General features: G+C 48.4%; 1 protein-coding gene and 1 long non-coding RNA gene across 2 annotated transcripts in view; one reads left to right on the top strand and one right to left on the bottom strand.

The window, feature by feature from the left end:
• The window catches only part of ptprt (protein tyrosine phosphatase receptor type T), a 515,405-nt gene extending 496,790 nt beyond the window's left edge, over positions 1 to 18,615 (bottom strand). The window contains exon 1 of the mRNA XM_063214792.1: positions 18,506 to 18,615. Coding sequence (XP_063070862.1) covers positions 18,506 to 18,584 — 79 coding nt within the window. The 5' untranslated portion in view covers positions 18,585 to 18,615. The remainder of the gene's footprint in view (positions 1 to 18,505) is intronic.
• LOC134463040 (uncharacterized) lies at positions 8,745 to 11,996 on the top strand. The gene is made up of 3 exons (XR_010037612.1): positions 8,745 to 9,172; positions 9,287 to 9,351; positions 11,783 to 11,996. It is a non-coding gene; the product is annotated as an uncharacterized LOC134463040 (long non-coding RNA).
• Positions 18,616 to 21,044: the final 2,429 nt, after the last annotated feature.

Below are 21,044 nucleotides of genomic sequence, written 5' to 3'. Positions count from 1 at the left end.
TGGCCCCACAATGAAAAAAATATCATTTCCTTTTATCACCTATTAAAACACCCAAGCAGACAGCCCCTGTCTACTGATGAGCACAGCAATGTCCCTGCCTGGGAGGGAAGAGAGAGAGAGTGACAGAGAGAGAGATAGAGAGAGAGAGAGAGAGAGAGAGAGAGAGAGAGAGAGAGAGAGAGAGAGAGAGAGAGAGAGAGAGAGAGAGACAGAGTGACAGAGATGGAGCCAGAGAAGTGAGTGAGTGAGTGAGGTAAGAAAATAAGTAGAGAAACAGAGAGAGAAAAACAGAGAGAGAGAGAGAGAGAGAGAGAGAGAGAGAGAGAGAGAGAGAGAGAGAGAGAGAGAGAGACAGAGATGGAGCCAGAGAAGTGAGTGAGTGAGTGAGGTAAGAAAATAAGTAGAGAAACAGAGAGAGAAAAACAGAGAGAGAGAGAGAGAGAGAGAGAGAGAGAGAGAGAGAGAGAGAGAGAGAGCTATGGCAACAGAGCTATGTGATAGTAGGAGGGAGGCAGCACAGATGGTCCTTGGAGGTTTTGATGAAAGAGTACAAATCAAAGATCACTCTTCCTCTCAATAAAGCAAAAGTGTCCTAAAAATACAATTCAAGACAACGACTTCCTTTGCAAGGATCAGTTACCGAAACACCCAGGGCACCTGTTTACTCGGTAAGGGAAGTGAGAAACTTTTGTCTCTCTGAAAGGTTTCATAACTGGAGACTGGCAACATAAAAAGAAGACATTTTTCCAAGTCATTTTCAAGTGGCATGATGGTGTCAAATCATGAATTTGTGTTACATTACAAACGAACAGTCTGACAAAATTCAGACAGGAGAGAATCCAAAGCTGAACTTACAGTCACCGCTGCATATGAGTGCTATAGGATCTCAAGAGAGAGAGGGGGGGATTTGGGAAGGAGGATTACATTCTGAAGGCAATTCCACACACACGCACACGCACACGCACGCGCACACACACGCACACGCACACACACACACACACACACACACACACACACACACACACACACACTGTGTATGGTAAAGTGAACCGCATGCCCAAGTATTAAGTCATTTCTTGGTCATAGAATAGAATAGAATAGAATAGAATAGAATAGAGTAGAATCGAACAGAGTAGAATAGAATAAAATAGAATAGAATAGAAAGAGACCAGAACAGAGCGAGTCTTCAGAATGTGGCTAAAAGTCAGGGTGATAAGCGAGCGAGGGCACAGCCGGAATACTAACCAGAGGCTTGACTGACAGCATCACCCAGAACCCCAACCCCCCCCCCCCACACACACACACACACACACACACACACCCCGCTACCTGGCAGCACACTGGCCAAATAAGATGATAAGGGGGGCTATTTGGGTGTTGGGAGACAGACACAATTGTAGTCTTAACTGTTTCTAATGGGCTGATTGAAAAAGTCAAGTTCCTGTTTTGCGGCGCACAGTTGGCAGGTGTGTGTGTGTGTGTGTGTGTGTGTGTGTGTGTGTGTGTGTGTGTGTGTGTGTGTGTGTGTGTGTGTGTGTGTGTGTGTGTGTGTGTGTGTGTGTGTGTGTGAAATCCATTAACTTCAGCGAGACGGAGCCCAGTAAGTGGCACGAGCACTCGTGTGTTTCACCTTCCTGAACCAGCCCTCCATTTCTGTGTGCTTTTTTTTCTTTTTCTTTTCTCCCCTCAGCATCCCCCTCTCCTCACACTGCACTGGTCCCCTGAACTTCTGCTTGGTGATTCAATCGCCTTGCATTATGTTTCCACACAGTTGTGGGCCTTCTATTCAATTTTGAAAATGTCATAGCTTCACTTCAATATATCTCCTGCCAGTAACACTATCAACTCAGTTTCTTCATTTCCTTCGGCTCAACTGTGAGTTTCATATCTCTGTCTGTCAATTATAAACACACAAAATACTAAGAGCTGGCTGCTCATTTTTCCCCAAGGGAGCCCCTCTATGTGTCAGACAACACTATACACCCATACCACAGAATTTATTGAACTTTGAAGTGTGTAGAGCACTCAGGCTAAACATTGTTGCCATAACAAAATGGGCTTATAAGGTATTGCTCATCATTCACAACCTTTCCTGGAAAAAAAGAGTGCAATACATTCTCTGCAGAGCTTCTGTAATGCTTCCTCAGGTCATTGTTGAATTAGACTAGAATATGTATTTTTTTAAATGTGAGCTATGGAAAAATTGTAATTAAGTTTGTGGAACATTTATGGTCTTGTTGCAGATATGGTTGGTTTTATGTTATTCCAACATTAATGAATATTATTCATTGTAATTATCAACATTAAGGCTGAAATGGGTGATGTTTGGAAAAAAGAACAACAAAACTTTAGAGCTGTTTTCCATGACGACGGGTGCATGACAAGCTCTGCTAAACCCAAATTGAGTTTGATAATTAATCCTGTCCTACACAAAACGGACCTACATTAGCCTGCTGTCGCCCCCACCTGCCATTCAATATTTGTGTTTTTGGAATAGAAGCAGGCGTTACAGCGCTAATTTAGGATAGCTTGGAACGGACTTCCAGCTGATTGATGATGCGTTCGGCATGGAATTCTCACGCTCCGCGGCCGGCGACCTTGCGTTTGTGTCAAACGCTACGTCATAATAGTAACTAGGTGACGCCATGAATTCCATAAAGTAGTAGCGCATTGATCATTTTATTTCAGATGCACGTCGCGCAAGAAGATATCCGACATTGATGAAGTCCGCCATTTTCAATATTAATCTACAGTAGCTCATTCCATCTCCAAAACAGCGTTGATCTCCAGCTGTTGTGTAAGTCTATATACACATACTATAATAATAACAAATAATGGTCTACAAAGTAGGCAGACGTAAAGTAGGCTATAATATATTGCACTGTGAACTTCTAACGCAACAAAAGTATTAGCGTTTAAATCAGATTGTGTAAATGTAAAGGAATTCGTAAAATCTGTTAGGCCTAATTTGATAACAATAATATTGAAAATAATGTGTGAGCAATGTAATCTAAAATGAATAAGCCTGTGAGAGATTACCGTATGCCCTTGGGATATATAAAAAAATCGACCCATATAATAGGCTATAAATAGCCTAGATCAATAATCAATAGTAAATAAATTAATGATCACATAGTAATAAAAGGAAAAATATCATCTGTGAAGCTGAATGATTAATAAATTAATGATCACATAATGATAAAATGAATAATATCATCTGTGAAGCTGAATGATAAATAAATTAATGATCACATAGTACTAAAATGAAAAATATCATCTGTGAAGCTGAATGCTAAATTAAAAACACATTTCTGCTTGTGTCTGGCAATACTCTCAGTAATAAAATTAATAACATCAACTGTGAAGCTGAATGATAAATTAAAAACATATTTCTGTGTCTTGTGTCTGGCAATAATCTCAGTAATAAAATGAATAACATAATGTGTGAAGCTGACTGATAAATTAAAAACATATTTCTGCTTGTGTCTGGCACTCATCTCAGCCGCACTGGACAGTGCAGGACAGAATAGGAGATCATGAAAGAGCAGAAGGAGCCAGGGCCGCCACCTCAAGCCCCTCCCCCTTCTCTTCAGAGGAGGCGTCTCCGCCAGCAGGAGGACGATGACCACGAGTCCGCAATGCGCTGCCCCACGATCCGGCACGGCGTCGGCGTGAGCCTCAGGCCGCCTCAGCAGCAGCAGGCCAACGCTCCGCGGGCGCCCAGCCCCATCATGGCAGCTAGAACCACCTTTGCCATACCTCCAAGGCACCTGGCAGCACCGCCCAACGGCCTCCCAGCATGTCCCAAAACCACTGTCATCATGTGCGGACCCAAGGTTGCCATGACAACGACCGACTTCGTCGCTGCAAGCAAGAGGCCCAGCAGGGCGGACGCCGCGCCACACCAGCCCCGCCCACCGACCGCCGCAGCCAGAGCCACCTCCGCGAGACGTCCAAGGCACCTCGCAGCACCGGGAAACGGCCTCCCACCGTGTCCCAAAACCACTGTCATCATGTGCGGACCCAAGGTTGCCATGACAACGACCGACGTTGCTGCCAGCGAAAAGCCAAGCAGGGCGGATGCCGTGTGGCACCAGCAGTCCCGCCCCCCGGTCGCTGATTCCACCACCCCCATGGCAGCCAGAGCCAGAGCACCGGCCAACGGCCTTCCACCGTGTCCCAAAACCACTATCATCATGTGTGGCCCCAAGGTTGCCATGACAACGACCGACGTCGTCGCTGCCAGCGAGAAGCCAAGCAGGTCGGATGCCGTGCCGCACCAGCAGCCTTGCCCCCCGGCCGCAGCCAGAGCCACCTCCGCGAGACGTCCAAGGCACCTCGCAGCACCGGTCAACGGCCTTCCACCGTGTCCCAAAACCACTGTCATCATGTGCGGACCCAAGGTTGCCATGACAACGACCGACGTTGCTGCCAGTGAGAAGCCAAGCAAGGTGGATGCCGCTCCGCACCAGCAGCCCCGCCACCCGGTCGCTGATTCCACCACCCCCATGGCAGCCAGAGCCAGAGCACCGGCCAACGGCCATCCACCGTGTCCCAAAACCACTGTCATCATGTGTGGCCCCAAGGTTGCTGTGACAACGACCGACGTCGTCGCTGCTGCAGGTGAGAAGCCAACAGGCAAGGTGGATGCCGCTCCGCACCAGCAGCCCCGCCCCCCGGCCGCAGCCAGAGCCACCTCCGCGAGACGTCCAAGGCACCTCGCAGCACCGGGCAACGGCCTCCCACCGTGTCCCAAAACCACTGTCATCATGTGCGGACCCAAGGTTGCCATGACAACGACCGACGTCGTCGCTACAAGCGAGAAGCCAACGGGCAAGGCGGATGCCGTGCCGCACCAGCAGCCTCACCCCCCGGCCCCAGCCGCTGCTGCGAGAGCAACCTCAGCCAGACGTCCAAGGCAGCTTCTAGCACCGATCACCGGCCTTCCGTCATGTTCCACCACCTCTATCACCATGACAACGACGATGACCGACGTTGCTGCTAGCGAGAGGCCCAGCGCGAGCCACATGCCGCCACGGCAGCAGCAGTCCAATGCTCCACGGGCCCCCAGCCCCACGGGTGCAGCTAGAGCCACCAACACCACCAACACCACCACCGCTGTTGGATCCAAGGTTGCCATGACGACGGCCGACGTCGCCGCCAGCGAGAGGCCGAGCAGGGCGGACGCGACGCCGCACCAGCCCCGACCCCCCGGGGGCGCAGGCTCCAAACAGCGCAGGAGCGTGAGGAGGGTCAAGGTGGTGAGCATGCTACACGACTCCCCGTCCAAAGCCGGCGTGCCGATGATGGTGCCGGTTCCGCCCAAGAGGCCCGAGCAGCTTGACGCCTCGAGCACCAAGGCAGCGGCGGCTGTCGAGGGTCCGACCATCAGCCACGTCTCGGAAAGCACCAGTGAGCACGTGTGCTTCATCGGCCCGCTGAACTGCGCGGCCGTCAGCAGCAAGAAGACTCGGCCGAGGACCACCAGGCCACAGCAGCCGCCGCCGGCTGGCGTGGTTAGCAAGACTCGCCTCCGCTCCGCCCCCCTGCAGCCGCAGCCCCAGAAGGTGCACCCCAGCGGCGGCGGTAGACTCCTGCCCAAGAGGCCCCAGATGGACAAGCCGTCAATCCACATCGCAGCCGCCGCGGGCGACCCATACGGCAAAGGCAAGAAGCTCCTCCCCTGTGGGCAGCGTGGGCGTGGTGGGCGTGGGCGTGGACCGGGCTCGGTCGCGCCCCTGGCCCGACTCGGCGGCAGCGGCACCGAGAAGACTCTGCCACGCCTCCGAGGTGCCCAGCTGAGGGGCAAGGCGGCCAGGGCAGCCAAGCACCAGTTCACGCCCAACCGCGAGTACGAGCGCCTCCGCGTGATCCTGGCCGTCCTGAGAGAGCAGCCTCAGCGCCAGTCCAACAACAGGAAGTGCGAGGACAACCGCCCCGGCTGGGGTGGCATCGTCTACGAGGACCCCATCTCCTTTGACGATCTGCTGCGTATGGCCGGCAGCCAGGAGAGTGTTCTCCGCCGCCTCCTGAGGAGCGACAAGAGGCCCCGCATCACCCTGGAGCTGCCCCTCGGCCCCGCCTTCCGTCCCCGCCCCGGCCCCCACCCCCTCAGCCCTCTCAGGATCATACTCCTGTGAGGGCCCTTCAGGCCGTGCCCTAAGCCCGGGGACACGGACGTAGACAGGTGAGGGGACTGAGACTCAGAGAGAGAGAGAGGGAGAGAGAGAGAGAGAGAGAGAGAGATAGTTCTCTATGAAAATTCTCTATGGTTTACCAATTTTTTCATGGGTAGCAGACTACCAATGTGTTTGTGTTATTGCCCAAATATTCATGTGGTATGTTATAAGTACATGTAAAGACATATAGTATGTTATAATATAATCTGTTAAATGTGCCCAAGGAACTGACTGCTAAACCAAAAAAATAAGAAATGTTAAAATCTAAAGTGCTAAAATCATACTGCTGATTCCTTATGCTGTTATGGTTTCTTTCCTCCTCTGGACAGACTCGTGTCCATCTGTCTATTTCCTGTCCCACATTACCATCTGCGGAATGGGCACACTGGCACATGGGCACACGCATTAGGCACCGAATTCACCATCGGGTGCCAATATTATAGCAGCCCAACTGATGAGAAGACCTACAAGAATACACCAGGAGGAGGGAGACATGATCATGTCCCCAGACCGGTATCAGGGGTCGAGAACATCATTAGGGCTGCAAACTCATCACGGCTATGGGGCCGCAAACTCATCACGGCTAAGGGCCGCAAACTCAACACCATTAGGGCCGCAAACTCAACACCATAAGGGCCGCAAACTCAACACCATAAGGGCCGCAAACTCATCGCGGCTAAGGGCCGGGTGCAGTGAGAGCATCAGGGCCGCAAACTCAACGCCATCAGGGCCGCAAACTCATCACAGCTAAGGGCCGCAAACTCAACACCATTAGGGCCGCAAACTCATCGCGGCTAAGGGCCGGGTGCAGTGAGAGCATCAGGGCCGCAAACTCAACGCCATCAGGGCCGCAAACTCATCACAGCTAAGGGCCGCAAACTCAACACCATTAGGGCCGCAAACTCAACACCATAAGGGCCGCAAACTCATCGCGGCTAAGGGCCGGGTGCAGTGAGAGCATCAGGGCCGCAAACTCAACGCCATCAGGGCCGCAAACTCATCACAGCTAAGGGCCGCAAACTCAACACCATAAGGGCCGCAAACTCATCGCGGCTAAGGGCCGGGTGCAGTGAGAGCATCAGGGCCGCAAACTCAACGCCATCAGGCCGCAAACTCATCACAGCTAAGGGCCGCAAACTCAACACCATTAGGGCCGCAAACTCATCGCGGCTAAGGGCCGGGTGCAGTGAGAGCATCAGGGCCGCAAACTCAATGCCATCAGGGCCGCAAACTCATCACAGCTAAGGGCCGCAAACTCAACACCATTAGGGCCGCAAACTCAACACCATAAGGGCCGCAAACTCATCGCGGCTAAGGGCCGGGTGCAGTGAGAGCATCAGGGCCGCAAACTCAACGCCATCAGGGCCGCAAACTCATCACAGCTAAGGGCTGCAAACTCATCACGGCTCATCAGGGCCGCAAACTCAGCACCATCAGGGCTGCAAACTCATCGCGGCTAAGGGCCGGGTGCAGTGAGAGCATCAGGGCCGCAAACTCAACGCCATCAGGCCGCAAACTCATCACAGCTAAGGGCCGCAAACTCAACACCATAAGGGCCGCAAACTCATCGCGGCTAAGGGCCGGGTGCAGTGAGAGCATCAGGGCCGCAAACTCAACGCCATCAGGGCCGCAAACTCAACACCATAAGGGCCGCAAACTCATCGCGGCTAAGGGCCGGGTGCAGTGAGAGCATCAGGGCCGCAAACTCAACGCCATCAGGCCGCAAACTCATCACAGCTAAGGGCCGCAAACTCAACACCATTAGGGCCGCAAACTCATCGCGGCTAAGGGCCGGGTGCAGTGAGAGCATCAGGGCCGCAAACTCAACGCCATCAGGGCCGCAAACTCATCACAGCTAAGGGCCGCAAACTCAACACCATTAGGGCCGCAAACTCAACACCATAAGGGCCGCAAACTCATCGCGGCTAAGGGCCGGGTGCAGTGAGAGCATCAGGGCCGCAAACTCAACGCCATCAGGGCTGCAAACTCATCACAGCTAAGGGCTGCAAACTCATCACAGCTAAGGGCTGCAAATTCAACACCATCAGGGCTGCAAACTCATCACAGCTAAGGGCCGCAAACTCATCACAGCTAAGGGCTGCAAACTCATCACGGCTCATCAGGGCCGCAAACTCAGCACCATCAGGGCTGCAAACTCATCACGGCTCATCAGGGCTGCAAACTCATCACGGCCGCAAACTCATCACAGCTCATCAGGGCTGCAAACTCAGCACAGCTAAGGGCCGCAAACTCATCACCATCAGGGCTGCAAACTCATCACAGCTAAGGGCCACAAACTCATCATGGCCGCAAACTCATCACAGCTCATCAGGGCTGCAAACTCATCACCATCAGGGCTGCAAACTCATCACAGCTAAGGGCTGCAAACTCATCACAGCTAAGGGCTGCAAACTCATCACAGCTAAGGGCTGCAAACTCATCACAGCTCATCAGGGCTGCAAACTCAACACCATCAGCCATCAGCCATCAACCATCAGCCACCATCAGCAAACTCATCACAGGTGAGGGCTCATCAGGGCTTCAAACTCATCACAGCTAAGGGCCGCAAAGTCATCACGGCTCATCACGGCCGCAAAATCATCACGGATCATCAGGGCCGCAAACTCATCACGGCTAAGGGCCGCAAACTCAACACCATCAGGGCTGCAAACTCATCACAGCTAAGGGCCGCAAACTCATCACAGCTAAGGGCTGCAAACTCAACACCATTAGGGCCTCAAATTCATCACAGCCAAACGCTGCAAACTCATCACAGCTAAGGGCTGCAAACTCATCACAGCTCATCAGGGCCTCAAACTCATCACAGCTAAGGGCAGCAAACTCAACACCATTAGGGCTGCAAACTCATCATGGCTCATCAGGGCGGCAAACTCGTCACAGCTAAGGGCTGTAAACTCAAGAAAAAAGACTACCCCAAGAAATAGACTACCCCAAGAAAAATGCAGTGACAGTGACCAGCAAAAATCAAAGAGGTGAGTAACACTTTTGAGATGTGTGCTTTTAAAAAAAAAAAAATCCACATTTGAAGCTTTAAATAATGGCATTCTACCTTCCATACATCACTAAGATTACGTAAACTCACACAGATCTGGTCACGGAATGACTGCAATGGAATCGGATGTCATAAGGGATTTGGGATTTAGTAAAACAGGTGAGTACTTTTCTCTGACCCTATTTTTCTCTGACCCGATATAATTCTATGTGAACATTCTATCCCGGTTGCATCATAGTTCATGGAACCTTTTCATGGTGAACACTCTAAATCATGTGATGCGGACATTCCTTCCTGTTCGCCAGCCGTGCTTTTATCTGCTATTGTGATGCTACAGCATGTTGTGTTCTCTGCTTTTCCTTTTACAGACAGGTGAAGCCATGTCGTTCATTCCCATGGCCCTGATTGGTGGGCAGAAACTCATGACACAAACCAGCTGCTTATCAGTAGCAACACAGCGGAGGGAGGGCCCAGGCCAACACAATAAGGAAGATAGAGGCTATGTCATGCACAGAGCCAGTCGCCACAAATACCAGATGGCTGGAGTCAGGTAAAGGCACCGCCTCATCTACCTAACCCAGCATACAGTAAATCACACTAAGATCACACTCACCACGTTATTTCAAAAGCCCAACCAACTCCAAGCATGTGCCAGTTAGTAAATGCACAGGTACAAACAGACATACCGGGTGCCAGTTAGTAAATGCACAGGTACAAACAGACAGAATGTGCCAGTTAGTAAATGCACAGGTACAAACAGACATAGCGGTACTCTGACACACTGTAACTATAGCTGATCATTTTACTGTCAAAAAGTAGGAAGCAATCGAGGATAATTAGGTTGGCGATTAAGCAGTTTTCTATCAATCAATCACTATGATTAAGCACCTTAATGGCATGGACAAGGAGTCCAATGATTATCCCACAGCACCCACAGAGTAGGAGTAGATGTTCATTAAAAGAGTCACGTCACACCTTTCTTTCTTTTTTTTAGCAAAAGCGTTGCCTGACATGAATTCATGTAGATGTTTGACAGTAAAAGGTGCAGCTAAAGTGTGGATCAAGTCAATTCATGCATACTGATCACACTTTAACACTCGTCTACATTCACCCACCACTCTGCTAACACAGGGTGCATCCCAATATGTGACCTTGCCTCCTCCACTTGTGCTTGTCTCCTCGTCCCGCCTCCTGGCCCCTCCTCCGTGGAGAAAACGATAAAGTTTCCCAGCTGTCAGCCTCGCCACAACAACTTTTGAGGGACTGTTTTTCATTCACCATAACAATTGCAAACGAGAAAAAGACTCTACAATTGAGCTTTTGCAAGATATTGAAATATAATGCTGTTGTCAGTGATGTCATCATGACGAGAAGCGAGTGGAGGAGGCAAGTGGAGGAGGCAAGGTCCTATATTAAGATGCACTCACAGTCTACCTGAGATTAGTGCTTAGAATATTGGACATGGCATGCAATTAGCACACACAAGGTGCACCAAAGTCTTTAATTAACTCTACTGTTGGTCCAGTCTTGCAGACATTGAATGAATGTTGTTGTACATCAGATGTTGGGACTGTGTGACATTATGTATCAATGTGGTGGGTAGGTATGTGGCTAAGTGTTAACTTTCTGTTTTTGTCAACTTTGTTGACATAAAAATGTATAAATATAACATAGTGTGCTGTGTTGATGAGCTATCCCTCTACTTAAAAACCAACAAACCATCAACCTCTAACCTTGTCAAAGCGACTTTTAGTATCATGAAAAGCGCTATATAAAACTCATGTATTATTATTATTTATTATCATGTGCAGTCCATTTCTCAGCTTTACTTCAACACTTAAGAGAGTGCATTTAAAGTGATACTGTCCCATTTTTGGAAATAAGGTTATTTTACACCTGCCCTTGAGTTAAATTACCATTCTCCTGTACTTTGAACCGTTTTCTGGGTATGGCAGTGCAAATTTTACGCTAGCAGTTAACATGGAGTCCTATGAGACCAGCTGGCGGCTAACTGGTCTCATAGGACTCAACGTTAACTGCTAGCTTTGAAGTAAAATTTGCACTGCCATACTCAGAGAACAGTTGGAAGTACAGGAGAAAGGTACAACCCAATCATTTAACTCAAGGAGAGGTGTAAAATAAACTTATTTCCAAAAATGGGACAGTATCACTTTAACACATTCTACAGTGGATTTGGTCCCAGAGTACTCTCTGCAGGTTGAATTAACATTTCTTTCTACTGTGTAGCCAGCCACACGGGATGCTGGAGATCTCAAAGCAAGGAAGCATCAGACAGACACCGACCCGCAGACTAGAGGCAGTGAGTCGTCTCTGGCCTGCTACTGCTACCACACAGAGAGAGGGAGGTCCTCGATGCCACCTGGGTATAGGACAGCGAAGAGCCAACGCGCCATTTGGCACCTGTCCCAGCGCCGGCAGGTGAAACACAGGACACTGGATGTCAACGGGGAGTTAGGATGCAGACAGGTAAGATTTACTAAAAAAAAACTAGAGTTCCACTCTCACAAAACAAAACATGTTCCAGCATTAACCACTGTATAATGTTCTGCTCTATGCTTGTCTTCCACAGACCCAGAGTCAATGTCGGCGTCCACTCCTCTGCTTCAAACAGGGCCGGCCTGAGCCATAAGCCAACTATTTGGTGGCTTAGGGCCCCCAAGGGGTCCCCCCATGAGCGGCGATGTTAATTGTATTTATTGGGTATGGGGGGCACCGGATGATTTTTTTATGGGGGCCCCAAAAAGGCTAGCGAACTATTCGGTGGCCTTGGGCCCCCGAGGGCCCCCCCCCCCCCCCCCCCCCCCCCAAGCCCCCCCCCGTGAGCAGCAAAGTTAAGAAATGAATTGTATTGGGTATGGGGGGCCCCGGATGATTTATTTTATGGGGGCCCCAAAAAGGCTAGCGAACTATTCGGTGGCCTTGGGCCCCCAAGCCCCCCTCCCCGTGAGCAGCAAAGTTAAGAAATGACTTGTATTGGGTATGGGGGGCCACGGATGATTTTTTTATGGGGGCCCCAAAGAGCCAACGTGCCCTTTGGCACCTGTCCCATCGCCAGCAGGTGAAACACGGGACACTGGATGTCAGCAGGGAGTCAGGATGCAGACAGGTAAGATTTACTAAAAAAAAAAGAGTTCCACTCTCACAAAACAAAACATGTTCCAGCATTAACCACTGTATAATGTTCTGCTCTATGCTTGTCTTTCACAGGCCCAGAGTCAATGTCGGCGTCCACTCCTCTGCTTCAAACAGGGCCGGCCTGAGCCATAAGCCAACTATTTGGTGGCTTAGGGCCCCCAAGGGGTCCCCCCATGAGCGGCGAACTTCCAGGAAGTAATGAATTGTATTGGGTATGGGGGGCACCGGATGATTTTTTTATGGGGGCCCCAAAAAGGCTAGCGAACTATTCGGTGGCCTTGGGCCCCCAAGCCCCCCTCCCCGTGAGCAGCAAAGTTAAGAAATGACTTGTATTGGGTATGGGGGGCCCCGGAGATTATTTTTTTATGGGGGCCCCAAAAAGGCTAGCGAACTATTCGGTGGCCTTGGGCTCCCAAGGGCCCCCCCTTGTGCGGCGAACTTCCAGGAAGTAATGAATTGTATTGGGTATGGGGGGCCCCAGATGCCTTTTTTATGGGGGCCCCAAAAAGGCTAGCGAACTATTCGGTGGCCTTGGGCCCCCGAGGGCCCCCCCCCCCTGGGCAGCGAACTTCCTGGAAGAAAATAATTGTATTGGGTATGGGGGGGCCCCGGATGACTTTTTATGGGGGCCCCAAAAAGGCTTGGGCCGGTCCTTGATGCCACCTGGGTAGGACAGCGAAGAGCCAACGCGCCCTTTGGCACCTGTCCCAGTGACGACGGGTGAAACACGGGACACTGGATGTCAGCGGGGAGTCAGGATGCAGACAGGTAAGATTTACTAAAAAACCTAGAGTTCCACTCTCACAAAACAAAACATGTTCCGGCATTAACCACTGTATAATGCTCTGCTCTATGCTTGTCTTTCACAGATCCAGATTCAATGTCGGCGTCCACTCCTCTGCTTCAAACAGGGCCAGCCCGAGCCATAAGCCAACTATTCAATGGATTAGGGCCCCCGAGGGGCCCCCGTGAGCGACGAACTTCCAGGAAGTAACGAATTGTATTGGGTATGGGGGGCCCCGGATGATTTATTTTATGGGGGCCCCAAAAAGGCTAGCGAACTATTCGGTGGCCTTGGGCCCCAAGGGCCCCCCCGTGAGCGGTGAAATGAAGAAATGAATTGTAATGGGTATGGGGGGCCCCAGGTTTTTTTTTTATGGGGGCCCCCAAAAAGGCTAGCGAACTATTCGGTGGCCTTGGGCCCCCGAGGGCCCCCCCGTGAGCGGTGAAATGAAGAAATGAATTGTATTGGGTATGGGGGGCCCCAGATTTTTTTTTTTATGGGGGCCCCAAAAAGGCTAGCGAAGTATTCGGTGGCCTTGGGCCCCCAAGCCCCCCCCCGTGGGTAGCGAACTTCCTGGAAGAAAATAATTGTATTGGGTATGGGGGGCCCCAGATGCCTTTTTTATGGGGGCCCCAAAAAGGCTTGGGCCGGCCCTGGCCTCAAAATAAAAAAACATTAAAAAAGTGAAATGAAAAAAAAATGTTTGAGCTCGTCTTACTTTTGAACATGTTGGAAGAGCTGTAAATAATCCCAAGATTTGGGATTAGAAAGGAGGAATATGAGTGTGTTGTCTCACTTACGGAACAGTACAGAGTTAAAAAAAAAAATAACAAATACAGTCCTCCAGAGCAAACAAAACAACATATTTCCTCACTATGAATGTGCTAAGACTGCTGGTGGAATTAAAAGTAAGAAGAACTTGCTCATGAATGTTGTGCTACACAGAATAGAATGTGAAAATAGGCCTATGTAGTCTATGTAGAACGCAGGTATACAGAGTATACCCTCTTCCAAATTTCAGGGATTTCAGTATACCCACTTAAAATTGATTGATCCATTATTTAGAATAGCACAAATATAAACAGAATACCCACTTCTAAAAAAAATCAAATATACAGTATACCCACCACAAAAAAGTAGACTACACCACTGCCTAGCTACATTCCTTATTTGGGCAGCAGCAGCTACAGATATACTGCACTGCATACAGCTCCATTGAGCTCCATCGCAGCTTTTACACTATGCCTCACAGCCTCACAAGCTGCTAAATGAAGCAGCTTTCTGTTACGCTCACTCAATATCAGTGTTAGATCATAGCATTTCTTTCTTCCGGGGAGAAAAAAAAACAAACATCCAGTCTCTTACACAGCTAAAAGCTCACAGTTTCTAATTCAAGATTCAAGATTCAAGATTCAAGGAGTTTATTGTCATTGTGAATGAAGTCAACGAAATTGTGAGTGGAGCAACAACACTGCGTAGTTTGAAGTAGGCCTATAGAAGTAACCAAAAAGAAGTAGTCAAATAAAGTCTTAATTCATGAAGTATAATGAAGCATAATAAATTTAAGTAAATAATAGTAATAATATGAGTAATAATAAATTAATCAAGTAAATCGAACAGTAAAAAAAATGAGATCCCCTACCCACAATTCAAGGTTAAAAACCCAGTGCTGTTGATATTTTTAAGGTGCACAACACACACACACACACACACACACACACACACACACACACACACACACACACACACACACACACACACACACACACACACACACACACACACACACGACAGAGTCGACCACTGCAGCATGTTATAAGGGGGGGGGGGTTGTGTTGCGATGGTGGAGAGAGAGAGACAGCAGCCTCCGACGACCATATTTCCCTCCATATTGAAATATCAGGGCCAACACTGCTAATGACATCATAAACACTGCCTCCAACCTGCTGCTGGAGACAAAACAACTCTTATCTTTCAGCACAACATTGAGTGTCTCCATCATCATAAACGCACACACACACTACTCACACACACACACACACACACACACACACACACACACACACACACACACACACACACACACACACACACACACACACACACACACACACACACACACACACAGCCACACACACCAACCCCCCCACCCCCATATTTCCATTCCCCGGCACAGGCAGGCAGGCAGGCAGGCAGGCCTGTAGATTGACAGAGCAACAGTGTGTTGGGATTAGCGAGCGGCCTTGGAGAGGAGAGGAGAGGAGAGGAGAGGAGAGGAGAGGAGAGGAGAGGAGAGGAGAGGAGATTATCCACTGGAGTGGTTGTCTACAGTTGATGTGATCAGGGCTGAGGCCTATTCTCCAGAAGAATGGAGAGAGAAGAGGGGCTTAGACAAATGGAGAGACATTATTGTAACCCCCCCCTCTCTCTGACTCTGTCTCTCTGTCTCTCTCTCTCTCTCTCTCTCTCTCTCTCTCTCTCTCTCTCTCTCTCTCTCTCTCTCTCTCTCTCTCTCTCTCTCTCCACATCTGATATTTGAATAGAGGGATGACCTGCTAATATTAAGGATTAAGGACAGGGTCTGCATTTCCCTGAGATCCCTATTCTTCTTTACTGGCATTGTTTTGAAGCCAAGGTCAGACCATGACCTTATCCTTTAAGGAGCGGGAGCTGCAGAGTGTCACTTGCTGAAATAAGGTTAATGAGGCTTCTGTCAAACAAAAGCACCAGATAATGACACCCCTTTTTATAAATAGGGCTTTTATTTTGACAGGCTGAAAGAAATATAATGGAGCAGTCGAATCCCCTAAATCCATTGGTGGCCCCTTCCCTGCCGTCACCGTGGCGATATGAGCTAGACTAGACTGTATCCCCCTTCAATACAAACCGAGAGCCTCCAAAGAGCACTTCAGGAATCCAAAGTGACAAGTGTCACAGACAGTTGAATAAAAAAAAGAAGGAAGAGAAATGGTGATGGCAAACAGAAAATGGCAAACGGCAAACGGCCTGACTTCTCGCCTCCAATGGGAATCTGATGAACTGCGTTCTGCTCAGCCTATAAAAGGCTGCTGTGTTCGCATCCACCATCACTTGCTTTGCCCACAGATCACACTGAAGAAGGCACACGTCGAAACGCGTCTGTGCAATAAAAAACACTACTATGCAAGGTGCGGCCTCCTTCTTGAAACATTGAATTTGAAATTTGGGCCAGCACCCTCAGAGACTTAAATAATTAAGAGTGACGCCTGCTCCAAGAAAAAATTGCCCACAGATCAGCCATGTCCTCATCCTCTTAGCTCGGCTGCTGTGATCGACGGCTAAAGTAAGTTTGCATTCAACAACAAAATCTTTCATTTCACATCATGTTGCACTAATGGGGCACAAGACGTAATAAAACTGAGCAATATATATACAGACATGACACTGGGTGCATTTATCTACCACATTCTGTGGTATCAACCTGGGAAACTTGGGATACACAGTGAAAAGCTCGCATCAGAAGTCAGGGCATGCGTGGGGTAGGCTACTATAGTAAGTCCTTTGGTCGTGCTTGGCAGCTCTTCTCTGGTTATAAAACAAGGACACTTGTCACGCAGTAGGCTGCATTTAAATACAAGGGAGAGTACTGTTTGCTTGCCAGCACTTCATAAGTATTGCTCAATAAAAATACATCTATCCTCCGTGAATTTGATTTAAAAAAAAAAGATAGGCCTCATAATAATAATAATAATAATAATAATAATAATAATAATAATAATAGTAATAATAGTAATAATAGCCTAATAACAATAACAATAATGAATATAATGGTCATATAAAATAAATAAGCACGCAATCACTGTGGACATGCAGCAGTGACAACTCTTGCTGATTTTCTGATGCAAGCTGGCGATATATATGTTTAGGTAGAAAAAGTTATCCCATTTACTTCATTATTTGCCATGTAATATTAATGCAGCCTGCTAATATTAATGCAGCCTCCCTCGGAAATAAGTGAACAGTGAAACACAATAACAGCCAGAGTGATGCCAATTGTATTTATGGACATTTGAAAGGTTGAATACATTTCCCACTGTCTGTAAATGGCATTAGGCCCCTGTTTCAGACGCAGGCCTATTCTACTGTGCCAGTAAAGTGGTGTAGTGAACTTATACACATTTATTAAATTGGCAAAAATGTAATCATGTTTATGAAATGACAGAAAAACCAGCATGATGAGCTTTTAAAAAAACACACACACCAACACACACACACCAATACACACACACACACATTCTTAGCTGTCACCACAGCACCTTTCACATAAGATTACACTGTCATGTTTCATTAAATTGAAAAATACTGACATGATAATAAAGACAGAATTTGTTGGGAAACGGAATTGTCCAAACTCAGAAGAAGACACCAATAAATATTATTGGCAATATAGCCCTGGCCGTGCCCGTTGAAAGAAGCAACCGTGTTACAAGGCGCGCAGAGCACTTACATGTAGCTAGGGCACCACCTATCGGCCAGATTGTCCGAGCTGCTGCAGGCAGCTTTCAAGCGAACTTGTTCTTACGAACACAAGTGTGTATAGCTGTTGTTGTTTTATTATTACTGTCTGTAGGCAAAAAAAATCGTGATTAAAGCCAAACTCATTTGTAGCCAAGCCCTGTTCAAAAATGCTCACTGGCTTCCACTGAGGGCTACTGCTTTTCTGTTGCATGCCCGTGTGAGGTGTGATGCTTCTCTTTGGTTCGTGAACCCGAAGCGGCACGCATTCTCATTTGGATTCTTTACGAGGAATGTATGCAGCCAGCTGCAATACCAAAGTTGAGGACCCGACTGGGTTCAAAGACGGATTACTTTTCAGAGTAACTGATATAAATCGTGCACAAGTTTTCTGATAGTTCAAGTTCAAGGCACATCGGTCCGTTAAGTTTATTGCAATAAGAGATGGGTTTATTATTGGGGCATCTTCGTTTACGACTATCTGTGAGACCGATGTGGCAGCCAATAAAAATGTTTAATAACAGGTGCGATGATGGAATGATTTGAAATAGCTACGGTTCAAGTTCCGACCAGATGGCAACTGACTGAGGTGCATCATTTATGAGTTACCAATCAATCCACGGAAAACCCACTGCATTAAAACGCAACCTGTTGACTCATTTAAGTCAACCTTTCTGCAAACCCTTGTGGCTGGGGGCTACATCTCCATGTATTACTTTGTATAAATAAAACAATTGAAGTTTCAGTGCCTGCTGACTCCCTTGGCAGTCGCGCGCCAAGGGCTGTCTTTCCATTGTGCGTCTCTGATTACACTGATGACTTGGGAGGCAAAAAAAAGTGCAAGAGGAGGAAGCAAAAGAGGCTTTTCTGGCCACTTACCTGGAAAGAACTGACCGCATGATAATCCCAGTACTTGCGAAAGCACAACGAAGACGTAGAAGTATTTCCCTTTGTCCATTTTCGCGGAGATTATTTTACATGCTCGCCGCCCGTCCTTGTACTGGCTGCTGGCTGCGCAGACTGCCAATGCCCGCGCATTAGTATCGGTATGGTCGTGCGGGACTTTTTGAGGACAGTTGCTCAGCTATCCTGGTGTGATCTGATTGTTTGGCTTGAATTGACAGCACCGTACTAATGTTAAGAGATGAGTTTAAAAGATAAGAGACGGACTGAACAACAGCCTGGAGTCCCTCGTCCCCAGGGTCCTTACACCTGTAGTTTAGGAGATGTTTCCGTTGTCGTGTGTGCGTCACAGCTGTCCGCGATAGTCCGTTGCAACAGGGGGTAGGTGCGAGATATGTGCTCCTCCTCAGAGCGGAGCGGAGGATACTGTACAATCACTGGCACGGTGGCAGCTCAGTCAACGGCGCAGCTCCGTCATGCGCGCTATTACCGTTTGCCATGGAGAACGAGGCATGCAATTCATTGCATGCGTTCCGCTGAAAACCTCAACTTTCTGTAAGTAGAAAAGTGTAATCAGGAAATGATCAATCAGTGAAATATCTCAGCCGAGTCCAATGGTCTAGGTCGTTTAGTCGATCTCCTTGAAGTTTTTGCGTGCCATTGACTCCTCATCTCCAGTGCTGAATTGCGCCCGTCATGGAGCGTTGGAGGTAACGAGAGGCGCCCACAGCGCAGGGATCTGATATGCACCAATGAACTGAGATGCACTTGGCGTTAAACAGTGAGCACTGCGTACTGCATACAAAGATAAAAGCTCACTGAAATGTGGACTCGAGTCGCAGTTCTAAAGCGCTGGCTCGTTAAGTTGATTCCAAAGGTAATAGGGATCTAGCTAACGACTTCCAAAAATGAAATGTTGATATCGTAGGTATGGGTCCACTTAACGATACTCGTGCATAATCTCAACATGCATAAAACTGGACAACCACACGAGTCAAGTGTCTTGTGTTTCTGTATGTGGTTCAACGTCTCGTCTCTTCTCTTGGCACTAATGCAAAATATTCTTGCAAACAGTGTCTGTGACTCAGTGGCCCAAAAATCAGAGGGATGTGAACAGAGACAGAGTATGTCAATATATTACTCAAATAGTTCTTATGGGCTATTAAGTGCTATCAAAACAAGAGCGTAAATAGAACAGTCAATCACTAAATAGAAAATAATCAATATAGGCTACTTCTGACAAACAGAATAAAATGACACGACAATGACTTATTAATATAAGTATAGGCTACATTATTTGGTGAACATTAATCATTGCGTTCCCAGAAGTCTATCTGACCAAATGCAAGTGCACTGAAGGAAACAGACATATTTAACATGGACATTTTGTCACAGAAGAAGAAAATAACCCACGCACACGCACTCACTAGTAACTTTGGGAATAAGAATCTTTACTCGGGGATGGGCAATATGAACATCCAGTGGAAAACAACTTCAAAAGAAAAAAAACATGAAACTGCCATACATTATCATATGATTTACTGCAGGTTGATATCTGGATCTGCAGGTATAGCGCTCGCCTCAGCAGGGTTTTGTGGAACTGCCGCCCGTTGGTGCCAGAAGCGCAGGCAGGAGAGAGGAGGGGTTTTATTCCATTACTGGGTATCAGTGTGTGCCCCCTATGGATCAAATCAAGGCTTTGCAATCCCCCTCATCCCAGCAAGGCATCACGGCAAACTATTTTCATACAAACGACCGCCGTTTGGCTCGTTGTATTTCTGTTCACATCAGGCGGCTGCATGGGCCCATCCGCGCGCCGACTGGCATGCGCGCGCGTCGCCAAATACAGACATGCCGTAGCAGTGCTGATATCAGGGATATTTCCCGGCCTCAATTTCACAACTCGGCTTGGCCGGGCCTCCACAGCAAGCAAGCAAACGACGACGCCTCCCCCATTTAATCACCTGGTCAGATTTCATAGCCCTCTGTACTGATAGCAAAAACAGATAGGCAAACATGTAGTAATTCGGCTGTCTGTCGTGTCGTGTCGGACCATATGTGTATTTTCGCATTTCATCCATCAGTGTGTCCCCCATCCCTGAGGCGGTGGCAGGCGGCAGGGGAGGGGAGGGGGGGGTGTCGTGTCCCCTGGGGTGTAAAATATGTGTTTATCACTGTGTGTTTCTCACATCTGCATGTGCCATCCTTCTCCCAGTGCCCAATTCAACACATGGCACTGTTGGTCTGTGCTGTGTGCTGTGCTGTGCTGTGGTGGGCAACGATGCAGGCTTAATTTGAACAGACAGATTGAGCAAATCACACAAGGTCTTTGGAGATAGATTCAAAATGTTAAAGTGACGATCAGTGATCACCTGTCTCCAGGGCCGGTTATAAGCATAGGCCGGCTAGACGGTCGCCTAGAGCGCAATGTGAAGAAGGGGCGCCGAAATGGCGCTCTCCGATGCGTAATTTTGCGATATGGAGGTTTTTTTATGAAGTCGCAATCAACAAAGCT

The sequence above is a fragment of the Engraulis encrasicolus genome, chromosome 14 (assembly GCF_034702125.1).
Source record: "Engraulis encrasicolus isolate BLACKSEA-1 chromosome 14, IST_EnEncr_1.0, whole genome shotgun sequence".
Taxonomy (NCBI): Eukaryota; Metazoa; Chordata; class Actinopteri; order Clupeiformes; family Engraulidae; genus Engraulis; species Engraulis encrasicolus.
This window is presented reverse-complemented; position numbering and strand designations above follow the sequence as displayed.